Source organism: Daphnia pulicaria, chromosome 12, assembly GCF_021234035.1.
Source record: "Daphnia pulicaria isolate SC F1-1A chromosome 12, SC_F0-13Bv2, whole genome shotgun sequence".
Taxonomy (NCBI): Eukaryota; Metazoa; Arthropoda; class Branchiopoda; order Diplostraca; family Daphniidae; genus Daphnia; species Daphnia pulicaria.
The window spans coordinates 253578-266587 of NC_060924.1; the positions used below are offsets into that span (position 1 = coordinate 253578).

General features: G+C 43.6%; 5 protein-coding genes across 6 annotated transcripts; 1 reads left to right on the forward strand and 4 right to left on the reverse strand.

Annotated features, from left to right (window-relative positions):
- Window positions 1-421: 421 nt before the first annotated feature.
- LOC124316308 (alpha-(1,3)-fucosyltransferase C-like) lies at window positions 422-2343 on the reverse strand. Of its 2 annotated transcripts, XM_046782174.1 has the most exons (5): window positions 2274-2311; window positions 2049-2182; window positions 1629-1804; window positions 897-1546; window positions 422-832 (listed from the first exon to the last, which is right to left on the reverse strand). In XM_046782174.1, the coding sequence occupies exons 2-5, from the start codon at window positions 2077-2079 to the stop codon at window positions 484-486; spliced, it is 1206 nt and encodes a 401-aa protein (XP_046638130.1). In that variant the 5' UTR covers window positions 2080-2182; window positions 2274-2311; the 3' UTR covers window positions 422-483. The 2 variants fall into 2 exon arrangements, with proteins under 2 accessions (XP_046638130.1, XP_046638129.1); XM_046782173.1 differs by having other exon boundaries at window positions 2049-2343.
- An 830-nt stretch (window positions 2344-3173) lies between these two features.
- On the reverse strand, window positions 3174-5185 carry LOC124316315 (alpha-(1,3)-fucosyltransferase C-like). Its single transcript, XM_046782183.1, has 4 exons — window positions 4883-5185; window positions 4399-4574; window positions 3677-4320; window positions 3174-3608 (listed from the first exon to the last, which is right to left on the reverse strand). The coding sequence occupies exons 1-4, from the start codon at window positions 5058-5060 to the stop codon at window positions 3260-3262; spliced, it is 1347 nt and encodes a 448-aa protein (XP_046638139.1). The 5' UTR covers window positions 5061-5185; the 3' UTR covers window positions 3174-3259.
- Window positions 5186-5830: 645 nt separating this feature from the next.
- Window positions 5831-7187, reverse strand: LOC124316383 (alpha-(1,3)-fucosyltransferase C-like). The gene is made up of 3 exons (XM_046782297.1): window positions 7049-7187; window positions 6320-6963; window positions 5831-6242 (listed from the first exon to the last, which is right to left on the reverse strand). The coding sequence occupies exons 1-3, from the start codon at window positions 7148-7150 to the stop codon at window positions 5894-5896; spliced, it is 1095 nt and encodes a 364-aa protein (XP_046638253.1). The 5' UTR covers window positions 7151-7187; the 3' UTR covers window positions 5831-5893.
- A 1232-nt stretch (window positions 7188-8419) lies between these two features.
- On the forward strand, window positions 8420-10612 carry LOC124316305 (alpha-(1,3)-fucosyltransferase C-like). Its single transcript, XM_046782170.1, has 2 exons — window positions 8420-8684; window positions 8754-10612. Exons 1-2 carry the CDS (start codon window positions 8460-8462, stop codon window positions 9888-9890), a joined length of 1362 nt encoding a protein of 453 aa, XP_046638126.1. The 5' UTR covers window positions 8420-8459; the 3' UTR covers window positions 9891-10612.
- Window positions 10613-11274: 662 nt separating this feature from the next.
- Window positions 11275-12870, reverse strand: LOC124316713 (alpha-(1,3)-fucosyltransferase C-like). Its single transcript, XM_046782658.1, has 2 exons — window positions 12435-12870; window positions 11275-12372 (listed from the first exon to the last, which is right to left on the reverse strand). Exons 1-2 carry the CDS (start codon window positions 12735-12737, stop codon window positions 11275-11277), a joined length of 1401 nt encoding a protein of 466 aa, XP_046638614.1. The 5' UTR covers window positions 12738-12870.
- Window positions 12871-13010: the final 140 nt, after the last annotated feature.

The following is a 13010-nucleotide window of genomic DNA, read 5'->3' on the forward strand; positions in this document are numbered from 1 at the left end:
CTCTCTGCTGGACTCGTCCGGCTGTTTCGTGCACAGTTGGTGCGTGATGATCAAAGAGAAAAGGGAACGGCACAGCAGCAGACGTTTCCCAGAAACAAGCTGAACGCATAAGCATCGTCTTGCAAATGTACACGGCCGGGGAGACGTTCAAATTTGGAATCTTCGTCGTCCAAACTGAAATCAACGCGCGTTGGCCTTATTTTGAGTTTGATTGTTTCACTTTTTCGCGCAATTTGTTTTATCCGACGACGAAACTCATCGGCAGCGGAAGACTGCCATGCTCAGCAAAGATAAACATTGCTGATTATAGTCTCTTTAACATCGTTATAACAAACGGACTGGACGACATCTTTCACCTTCGATTTTAGAAGAGGACCTTATTTCTATAGAATTCAACGTACAGACAGTTGCAACGAGGGAGTTTCAATCCCTACTTGATTTTATTTAGTCATCTTGCAACAGGCAGGAAGTGGAATTATCATGTCATGAAATTGGAGGTGAGGCTACACAGTACGATTGATTTTCCCACCAGTCAGTCATGTTCGGATAAGTTTTCGGTGGCATGTCCTTGTTGTGGAGAGAAGCGCACAGGTGACACATGCCAATGTTGACGTCCTTTTGCTTGTACCTGGATTCAAAGTGAGGCTTCCACCAAAAGTACTCGTTGTACAGCGTGTCGTTTTTGTCGAGGAGGATCAGGTAATCGGCCAGTTGCCTCATATTTTCAAATTTTGCCGCGTTAATGTAGGAATGCGGTGGCGCCATCTGTTCGTAGTGATCGTGAAGGCCGAAAACGACCGGGATCACCGGACGTTGGAGCATCCCGAAAAACCTTGAAATAAAATCGAATTAAATTCTTTTCAGACGAATAAAACCCAATTAATAATTTCGTTTACTTTTCACTGATGTAGTCACGACACAGTGAATTCTCCAGGGCCATGTAGAATTTGTAATTTTGGCCGACCATCTCTCGACACTCTTCGCTCGAGTTGTCAACGCCCACCTCCTTTGGACACTCGAGAGTTCCGCAACCACCGTAAACATCAACTTGAATGTATTTCTGAAGAATTTTGACCATTTCATGTCTACTGCTATGTGAATAAATGCAGTTGGAAACCATCCAGGCCGCCATTTTCGTCTTCCCAGCCGCATAATTCACTTTTTGATTGGACATTAATTGCTTCAGTTGGTCCTCACTCGGATGAAGGGGCACCTTCCCGGTGGGTCTCACATAACCGTACGGCATCACCATGTCCGAATCCCATCGATAAGTCAAGGTCCAGTTGAAAAAGTTGCCTAATTGACTCGTGTCCAAATATTCTCGCCATTCTGCGGATTCTAAATTCCAGAAAACGTAGCGCTGCTGAGGTGATCGTCGTAAGGGCAAGTCATTTGGATCCCAACTGCCTCGCATGTGGAAGATGACGGCGTCATAGTCGTGGACGTCCGTTCGATCGGTCGACGTTTCGCACTGCCAAACGGGACAGCCCCATTTGCGGAAGGCGTCGCGGCCGAGTCCCAGCCGGAAATCATGGACTTCCCAATACTATAAAATCAAAATCGCGATTTTATTGGCGTGTCGTCTAATATAGGATTTCTGATCTCATTGATCATATTATAGTGTATACGGCATTCCAGAATAGAATTCGTTTGAATGGAGGGTAAGCCTCATCTTCCATTTTTTCCTGCTCATATCTTTCCACCAACCCGTACCGCCGTTCGCCGGTCATCACATTACGTTCACCTGCGGTCCCATTTTCAAATCTCGTCAACGCTAGGTGTTGGATAGCGAATGTTAATTGTTCTGGATGTATAAAAACAAACAATTATTAATAAAACATCCAACACAAAACATAAATAGCCGAACAAATCAAATCACCATAAATCTAAAATCAATCTTTCGATATAGTTTTGCGATTGAAAAATGAAACATATGGATTCTCCGTTTGTGTTGGTGCAAAAAATTTTTGTTATTTTTATGGTCTTACATATCATCACGACGAGTTGGTAGATCGAATATTGTCTATAATAAGCGGAGTAGGACCTACCTAATGCCCGTCTGTTGACGACGACCAGCATTACGTAACTGAGGCAGATGAATAAGCAGACGCAGAAAAGGATTTTCCTCGGTTTATTCTGTCGTGCCACAAATGCGCCAATCAAAGATTTGCTATTGTCAGCACTGGACAAACAAGAAGAAGCGCAGAGTTGAATTTTAGATCTCATGTTGCCAGCAAAGTTCGGCAGTTGAATAGCGAAAGAATATATACAACCGTGCTAGCTCTTGCTGTGTCTGCTGTCACTTTTAGTTAGAGAATAGTCGCGTTGGTGCTGGTGCACAACTAATACATAGCAGGTGATAGTTATAATGGCAAAGTTGGTATATATACTTTGTTACCAGTGTATAGGAAAAGTCTAACGCTTATCGTCCATTAGCTGACGGCTGTCGTTCACCACCTCGTCAATGTGATCGTTATCGTCCACCGCTTTATCAATGATGAGACTATATCTAGACGTGGTCTCCTAGCAACAGAATCAGACAGAAGTTACTTGTTATGAATAACAATGGAATGGAAAATGACAACATCAACTCTAAATGTCAACCCACCATCGCAACTGCATATAAAGTCAACGAACAGATGGCCATCACAGCATACGTACGCATAGATAATTATAACCTTTGATTATAACACGACCTTTTGCTGTCAATCAAAGGGGCCATATAATCTCTTATAGCCAACTCCGCCAGATGACTTTGGCAACTGAGAAATAACAGCAACAGAAGAAAAAGGGGAGAATGTTTTCCCTTTGGCTGCGGTCGTGAAAAAGAACAATGACCGTGCACGAATATCTTATTCAAATCGACTTTTTACTTTGATGTTATATATTTATAAGATATTATATTGCCGATGCGATTCGCGCCGAGGAATGCTATACGCCTCGAATCATTGTGGAGAATTCCTGGAACGCCAGTCAATTGCGTCAGTACACGGCAATTCTTTTTATATAGCTACTGGTTATATTTGGAATATTGGCGGATTTTGGCTTCGGTTGTTTTAGCTAACATATAAGGCAATGGACCTGACGACAGCAGCTTTTGTTGATTGGATTAGAAAACCCTCTACGAGTGTCTATAACCAATGGTATTTCTATAGAATTTAACGTACAACAAATTGCAATGGGAAGTTACGAGTTAAATAACTTGATTTTATTTGGACACCTGGGAAAGAGGAGATTGATAACCTTTTGTGAAATTATGTCATGAAATTGGAGGTGAATTGATGCAGAACGATTGCTCATCCCACCATTGGGTCATGTCCGGGTAGACTTTCGGTGGCATGTCCTTGTTGTGGAGTGAGGCGCACAGGTGACACATGCCAATGTTGACGTCCTTTTGCTTGTACCGTGATTCAAAGTGAGGCTTCCACCAAAAGTACTCGTTGTACAGCGTGTCGTTCCTGTCCAGGAGGATCAGGTAATCGGCCAGTTGCCTCATATTTTCAAATTTTGCCGCGTTAATGAAGGAATGCGGTGGCGCCATCTGGTCGTAGTGATCGTGAAGACCAAAGACGACCGGGATCACCGGACGTTGGAGCATCCCGAAAAACCTTCAAATTCAAATTGATTAAATTTTTTTATTTTCCTACGAATAAAACCCAATCAATAATTTCGGTACTTTTCACTGATGTAGTCACGACACAGCGAATTCTCGAGGGCCATGTAGAATTTGTAATTTTGGCCAGTCATCTCTCGACACTCATCGCTCGAGTTATCAACGCCCACCTCCTTTGGACATTCGAGAGTTCCACAGGCCCCGTAAACGTCGATTTGAATGTATTTCTGGAGTAGGCTGACCATTTCCTTTCGATTGCTATGTGAATGGCAGTTGGAAACCATCCAAGCCGCCATTTTCGTCTTCCCGGCTGCATAATTCACTTTTTGAACGGACATTAATTTCTTCAGTTGGTCCTCACTCGGATGAAGGGGGACCTTCCCAGTGGGTCTCACATAACCGTAAGGCATGACCATGTCCGAGTCCCATCGGTAAGTCAACGTCCAGTTGAAAAAGTTGCCCAATTGACTCGTGTCCAAGTATTCCGGCCATCCAGCGGATTCCAACAGCCAGAAAATGTAGCGTTGCTGAGGTGTACGTCGTTTGGGCAAGTCGTTGGGGTTCCAGCTGCGCATGTGGAAAATGACGGCGTCATAGTCCTGGACGTCCGTTCGATCGGTCGAAGTTTCGCACTGCCAGACGGGACAGCCCCATTTGCGGAAGGCGTCGCGGCCAATTCCCAGCCGGAAATCAGGGATACCCCAATACTAAAATCAAAATTGCGATTTTATTGACGTGTCGTCTAATAGGATTTCTGATTTCATTGATCATATTATAGTTTATACGGTGTTCCAGAATAAAATTCGTTTGAATGGAGGATAAGCCTCATCCGCCATTTTTTCCTGCTCATATCTTTCCACCAATCCGTACCGCCGTTCGCCGGTCATCACATTACGTTCACCTGCAGACCCATTTTCAAATTTCGCCAAAGCCAGGTGTTGGATAGCGAACGTCACTTGTTCTGGATGTGTAAAAACATACAATTATTATTAAAATATCCAACAATAAATTAAAACCTAAAAACAGCTTAACAAATGAATCAAATTGTCCCCGAGCAGATCTAATAATCATCATAAATCTAAATTCAATTGAATATAGTTTGCGATAAAAATGGATAGAATAACAAATGGACTCCCCGCTGTGTGTCTGCAACTCTGATGCAAAATGTTTGTTAGTATTTTGACGGTCTTATTTTTTTCATCACATTAATACATCAAGACGAGTTGGTAGATCGAATGCTGTCCATAATATAAGCGGAGGAGAACCTACCTAATGCCCGTTTGTTGACGACGACCAGCATTACGTAACTGAGGCAGATGAATAAGCAGAGGCAGAAAAGGATTTTCCTCGGCTTATTCTGTCGTGCCACAAATGCGCCAATCAAAGATTTGCTATTGTCAGCACTCGACAAACAAGAAGAAGCGCAGAGTTTGATTCGAGATCTCATCTTGGCTCAGCTCGGCAGTTTTAGAAGAAAATACAACCGTGCTAGCTCTTGCTGTGTCTGCTGTCACTTTTAGTTAGAGAATAGTCACGTTGCGGTGCTGGTGCACAACTAATACATAGCAGGGGATAGTTATAATGGCAAAGCCGGATACATACTTTTTTCCAGTATAGGAAAAGTATAAGGCTTATCGCTCGTCGTTCACAACGTCATCGAGCAGATCCTTATCGTCCATAGCTGTCGCTTATCAATGAAGAGACTCGCCCATATATCTCGACGTGGTCTCCTAGCAACAGAATCAGACGGAAGTTGCCTAACAATAGAATGGAAAATGGCATCAACTCTAAATGACGCCCACCAGAGGCACAAAATCATCGAAAATAATGGCAAATTTAAAAAGGAAATAGCCTAATATAATTTTTAAAATCTGCATGTGGTTAGCAAATCTTGTCGTCTGCTATCGCTTTTAGCTAATAGGAACAAATCCTTTAAGAAAAGGGAAAATTTAGCAAAATCATGTCTCATCGTGTCGTCAATTTCGACCAGCCGAATAAAAACGACAGATGGAACGAATATGAAATTGAGTTCGCATGGCATATGGAATCCCGAGGCCATCCGGTTGATGTGCACACGGCAGCCAATAACCAACAGACGTTTTCCAGCAACAAAAAGCGACGGTTAAAACAGACCTACTCATCTGCTCTTTACTCGGTTCTTTGTGTGATGTAAACATGTGATAGAATTCATCGTACAAACAACTGCGACAAAGAGTTTCAAGTTCCTTGATTTTATTGATAGTCATCTGGCAACTGCTGGCAAAAAGTGGAATAATTATGTCATGAAATAGGAGGTGAATTGATGCAGGTCGATTGTTGTTCCCACCATTGGTTCATGTTCGGATAAACTTTCGCTGGCATGTCCTTGTTGTGGAGTGAGGCACACAGGTGACACATGCCAATGTTGACGTCCTTTTGCTTGTACCTGGATTCAAAGTGAGGCTTCCACCAAAAGTACTCGTTGTATAGCGTGTCGTTCCGGTTGAGTAAAATCAGGTAATCGGCCAGTTGCGTCATATTTTCAAATTTTGCCGCGTTGATGAACGAATGCGATGGCGCAATTTGGTCGTAGTGATCGTGAAGGCCGAAAACGACCGGGATCACCGGACGTTGGAGCATCCCGAAAAACCTTGAAATAAAATCGAATTAAATATTTAAGATTTAGCCTATAATTGCATCAGATATTTTTCGGCTGACGTTACATACTTTTCGGTAATGTAGTCACGACACAACGAATTCTCGAGGGCCATGTAAAATTTGTAATTTTGGCCGACCATATCTCGACACTCTTCGCTCGAATTATTTTCATCTTCTCTCTTCGGACACGTCAGATTTCCACATTTGCCGTACACGTCGACTTGAATGTATTTCTGGAGTAGAGTGGTCAAGTTTTGCCTACTGCTATGATCTCCGCAGTTGGAGACCATCCAGGACGCCATTTTCGTCTTCCCAGCCGCATAATTCACTTTTTGATCGGACATTAATTTCTTCAGTTGGTCCTCACTCGGATGAAGGGGGACCTTCCCGGTGGGTCTCACATAACCGTAGGGCATGACCATGTCCGAGTCCCATCGATAAGTCAAGGTCCAGTTGAAAAAGTTGCCAAGATTCCTCGTGTCCAAGTATTCCGGCCATCCAGCGGATTCTAAAATCCAGAAAATGTAGCGCTGCTGAGGTGTTCGTCGTTTGGGCAAGTCGTTTGGCTTCCAGCTGCGCATGTGGAAAATCACAGCGTCGTAGTCGTGGACGTCCGTTCGATTGGTCGAAGTTTCGCACTGCCACACGGGACAGTCCCATTTGCGGAAGGCGTCACGGCCGAGTCCCAGCCGGAAATCAGGGATACCAAAAAACTAAACAATACAAATCGTGACGTTATTATTGGCATTTTATGATGTCTGATATATTAATGGGCGCAATTGTATGTAAATTATGTACATCATTCCAGAATAGAATTCGTTTGAAAGGAGGGTCAGCATCATCTTCCAATTTGTCCTGCTCATATTTTTCCACCAATCTGTACCGTTCGTCTGCTGTCATCACATTGGGTTCACCTAAAACGGTCCCATTTTCAAATTTCGCCTTTAAAAATTGGTCTGGGTTGATAAATGCCAGGTGTTTGATAGCGGACTTAAATCTTTCTGGGTGGAAACAAACAACCATTGATATAAACATCAAAAACATCCAACCGGCATCCAACATAAAAGACAAATAGACTAACAAATGAATAAAATTGTTGCCGACCAGATTTTTAATAATAAATTTAAATTCGATTTTATAGTTGCGGTGGGAGAATGGATAAAGAACATAAATGGACTCCTTCGCTGTGTGGCCTGCATAATGTTATTTCTACAGTTTTATATTACGATCCCTATACATCACGACGAGTTGGTTAATCGAATGTTGTACATAAATATAAGCGGAGGATGACCTACCTGTTCCTTGTCTGTTGATGATGACCAGCACGTAACTGAAACAGATGGAGCAGAGCAAGAAAACGATAGTCCTCTGTCGTGCCACAAATGAGCCGATCGATGAATTGATGATGTTGTCTCGGGATAAATCAAAGTTAGCGCAGACGAGTTGGATTGGAAACAGTCTCATCTTGGCAGCTCAGCTGTTGGCCAAAGACAACAGCGATAATCTTGTTTGCTGTCGCTTTTAGCTTGGACTAAGTTCTTTGAGAAAAAAGAAAGTTAAACAAATCATCATATCTCATTGTGTCGTCAATTTCGACCAGCCGAATAAAAACGACAGATGGAACGAATATATAAAAATGAGTCCGCACGGCATATGGAATCCCGAGGCCATCCGGTTGATGTGCACCACTGGCAGCCGTAACAAAACATGTTGACTACCGCATCGTTATACAAAAAGGCGAAGCTCAAATCAGACCTGCTGCTCATCTGCTATCTTCACTCGGTTCTTTGCTGTGATGTAAACATGTGCAGAGCTGGATTCTCACATCGTTCACATCCAAACTGATCGCTAGACGTTGGCCTTTTGTATAGTTACGACTCCATTTCAGCACTTTCTCACGGAATTCCTTCCGCTTGCTGTCCTGCTGCGCAACGATAAAAACGATAAAAGGTGGTTTTTCACGATATACTATTACAGCGTACCCTAGCGTACGCAGCGTATTATTAACTTGACTCTAGACTATAACTATAACGGCATTCCCGGATGGTTTACAACAGCTGCTGGAAACAGCAGCAGCTCAGATTCTTGTGTTCATGCAAATGTGGAAAAGGGACGAGTGTGGAACGGCAGTCGCTGCCAGTTTCTCCACTGCAACACGTCAGCTATTGCGAGACGTGCGATTAGGTGGAAAGTACGAAAGTTCGTTGAAATGGCCAAATCGAAGCGGAAATTCAAATTGAAACTTTGGATCAAAATTATTCAGCGAGTGGCGGCTCTTGTGGGGCGATCCATTCCCACCCGATTCTACACCGTTTACAATGGCGTCGGCTTCGTTGCCATGTGCTACTTGGTAGTCACGGCCATCAGCAAATCACGATCGGATAACAGCAGCAGCAGCACTGATGTCATTCATTCCAATCACGTTATTGCTCAGGTCAGATTGTATTCCATTATTTAAATATTCAGTAACAACAATCGGCTCTTATTTAAAACCAAAACACAGAGCGAAGAAGGAATCCGGCAGCTGGATCCATTGATTGTGAAAGAGGAATCGGATAATCCAGCACCAAAGACGATTTTGTTCTGGACTCCGTATTATAACCACTCGGATTACACATTCGGATTGGGACAGGATCCATTCATCAAATTCGGATGTAAAGTGACCAATTGCATTGCAACTGCCGATCGGAAACTTCTCAATCAAAGCGACGCCGTCATCTTTCACGCGCTGCAGGTCAACAGTCGAGACCTTCCGGCTCATCGGCATCCGCACCAGCGCTTCATCTTCTTCCTGTACGAGACGATTCCCAACACGTCCGTCCCCTGCGTCGGGAAATGTTTGCCCTCGAGCCAATACACTCCGCATTATTTCAACTGGACGATGACACACCGGAGGGACTCGGATGTTTACGTGGCCGAACCTTACGGCGCCATTGCCCCCAAATATTGGACCCTTCCCGCCCAGTTGCCGGATGAATTGCCACCCGACACTCTTCCGGCCAATCCGGCCGTCCTACTCAACCGGAAGTATCCGCATTTGGCCAACCGGACCAAGATGGTGGCCTGGTTCGCCTCCCATTGCCCGACGCACAGCCAACGCGAAGATTACGTCAAGGAATTGGCCAATTTCGTCCAGGTGGACATTTACGGCAAATGCGGAACGATGGAGTGTCTTCCGCGCAACAGCCACCGCTGTGAGAGTTTGCTGGACGATTACAAATTCTATTTGGCTGCCGAGAATTCCCTGTGTCCGGATTACATCAGCGAGAAATTCTACCGGGCCCTGACCAACGACATTGTGCCCATCGTCTACGGCGGTGCGGATTACACGGACTACGCCCCTCCGCACTCGTTCATCAACATGGCCGATTTCGCCTCGCCCAAAGACTTGGCGGCCTATTTGAAGCTGCTGGCCAGCAACGAGGCCCTGTACGTGGAATATTTCCAGTGGAAGAAACACTACGCCGTCGTCCGCTCGCCCAAAAAGGGATGGTGCGACCTGTGCGCTAAATTAAACGATCCAAATGCCCAATCGCAAAGCAAAAGTTACGAGGACGTGGCCGAATGGTGGGTCCGCAAATTGCCCTGCTATCCAGGCTCCTCTTTCCTTTCGAACCACACTTCGATACCATCCAGTTGAGCCGATATTCGACAAGAAAATATTTAAAAATGACCCGTCGTGAAACTATTCACCTTCTCCTCTATTGAAATAAAAATGAGTTACGCTAAAGAGTAAAGACGAACCACGCCCCTTGAATTTCTGTACAATTTCAGACAGGGGTGTAACCTCTACCTCGTTTTACAGCAACATCCCTATCGATGCTCAAAAAGATTATTATGCAACGCCTTTGTCAATAACCGCGAAATGATGCGCTTTTTGTCATTTCCGTCTTTATTCAAATTTTTATTTCTTCTGTTTTCTCTGAGGTTATTGACTCTTGATGAATAAAATTTCCAGAGAAGAAAATAAAATAAGATTTGATGTGGCAGACTGGCAGTGGATGTAATCCATTACCTTCCCCGTGTCAAAAAGAAAAGTCCTTGGTTAAAAAAGATGATTTGCACAAAAGCCAAAATCGTACCACGCCCACAGTGACACATTCGAAAAATCTTTTTCTCTTTTTTTTTGTTCCGGAACGAAGGTTAGGGGACGCAACGCCATATATATACCTTTTCAGGTGTATGCTAGACTAAATTTGTATAAGAAAACCCAAAACATCTGCTGTACCTTTGTCCAGTCATTTGTGAACATTTTTTTCTTTTCACTTTTCAGAAAAATTGTCGTCCTTATTTCATTCTGATACTAACGTGAAAAATCCTCATATGACTATTAGTAGATTTTTTAAAAATCTTAAAATCTTACCGGTTGAAAAAATGAGCGAACTAATCGCTTTACAATCTGCATGTCATCAAAGGCTACAAAAGTTTAAATGTGTTCCTGGTGTTGGAATAATGCGATAGACACTATCACGATTGTTTTAAAAGATAAACGCAATGCGTAGAAATATAGGAACCCATTTCGCAAGGTAAAAAGAAAAGTGGAGATGGGAAAAACACAGGTTTATTCTTTTTTTTTACACCCGCAGTTCAATTGAAATTCTAATGAGCAGAACGTGTCAATGTCAAGGTGTTGGGCATGGGGTCTTTATCAAACGTCAAATCTGATGGCGAATTATTATTCTTCACATTGTTTGAAATGTGCGAACCTGTTTGTTATTTTTCCATAACGGGTAGAGACTGTGATGGAAGACCTTATCTTTATCTACACAAAGATCAATAACACCACAGCTGGATGATTTTAAGGTAACTTTCAATTATTCCTATTTCAGTCGCTGTGGACGTAAAGAATTGGCTAATCAAATATTCCAAGGGCATCAGCCAAACACTCATGACGTTCTTTTTCTTCATGCAAATATACCATATTTTAATGCTATTCTAAATAAAAATAAGGAATAAAATGATAGAGGAAACCGTATTGTATTTGGCAAGAGGACTCTTCGGTAACATCAGAATATAAAAGACTTTTAAACGGTTGAAAAAGATTGAATCGAGTTTAAATAGGATGTGCCCGCCAAACAAGGGACTACATCGTACCACCACATGCCCATGTTGCTGTAACTCTTTCTGGGTAGGGACTCGTCGTTTAATTTAGCGCACAAATCGCACCAGCCGTCCAGTGGTCGATTGATCACTTCGTAATCTTTTTTCCAGTCAAAGTATTTGCTGTACAGGGCGTCGTTGTTGGCCAGGAGGAGCAGGTACTCGGCCAGTTCTTTTGGCGATTTGAAATCGGCAATGTTGACGTAAGAATTGGGCGGGGCGTATTGGGCGTAATCCGCTCCGCCGAACACGACGGGGACGATGTCGTTCATCAGCGCCCGGTAAAACTTTTCAGTGACGTAATCGGGGCACAGGGAATTCTCAGCCGCCAAATAAAATCGATAATTCACCAGGACTTTTGTATCGCAACGAGGATCGTTTCGTGGCAAACATTCGAGCGATCCGCATTTGCCGTAAATATCCACCGGAATAAATTCGGCCAATTTCTTGACGTAATCTTCCCGTTGGCTGTGAGTTGGGCAATGCGAATTGAACCAGGCCACCAACTTTGTCCTTTTGGCCAATTCCGGATATTTCCGAGTGAACAAATCTTCCGGTTTCGGTGGACGTTGTCCGGCCGTTAATTTGGGCGGAAGTTGGTTGACGAGTTGCGAATGATTGCGCCGTCTTAATGCCCCGTACGGCCTGTTGACATAAACATCCGAGTCCCGTCTGTGAGTCATCGTCCAGTTGTAGAAATGCGGACGTGAAAAACACGGAAGCCCATTGCCGCCCGGAAGTGTTTCGTAGTTGTTGAAAATGAACCGCTGATGAGGTAATCGATAAGTCGGCAGGTCGTTTTCTAAATAATCGCCGGCGTGAATGATGACCCCGTCGCTGCGATTGAATAAACTGCGGTCGTTGGTGGCCATGCAGTTGCTGATTTGGCATCCGGCGTCGACGAACGGCTGCCGTCCGAATCCGAACGTCATGTCCGTTTGATTAAAAAATGTGTTCCAGTACAGGACGATTTTGAGAGTCTCCAGCTTTTTCACTGTTGTACTTTTGATTGTTGTAATTTTCTATAAGTTAACAAAATTCATCAAGAATTCCGCTTAGATGAAATATGGATTTTTAGACTTACCATATTGACATTTGCGGCTATTTTTCCAGTGACCTCTTCTGATTGTTGACTTAATGGTTTGGGTTGATTGAATATTAGCTGCTGGTTGTTCATTTCATTCCAGTAAAGGAAAGCGACAGAAGTGAGGAATAATCCAGCGGCGGATAGTCCCAATCTTTTGAAATGAAATCGATGCATCTTGTGCGGATTAATTGAATCCAGCTGGACCGGATCACAAAACAAGTTGATGTTGGCGCGGCAAAGGACGAAATTCAAATCCGGCAAAACAATAGAAACGCAATAGGAGATGGGCAACGGACTCATCCGTGTTGGAGCGTGCAATGGATAATAATGTCAAGGGAAATATTGCCTTTACCGTTGATGGTATGGGAAATGGGCGCCCTAAGCAATTTGGGGTTACGCTTCTTCCTTTTGCGACTAAATTTATTCGACCGCTGCTGATAATTGTGTCGGCACTTTTCGTGAAAGACAGAGCCTTTAATCGCACGATTTGCATCTCATTTTTAATTGAAATTGACAAAGGCCACGACATCACCTCTAGATGTCGTGGCTGGCGGGAAAATGCAATAAATTTGA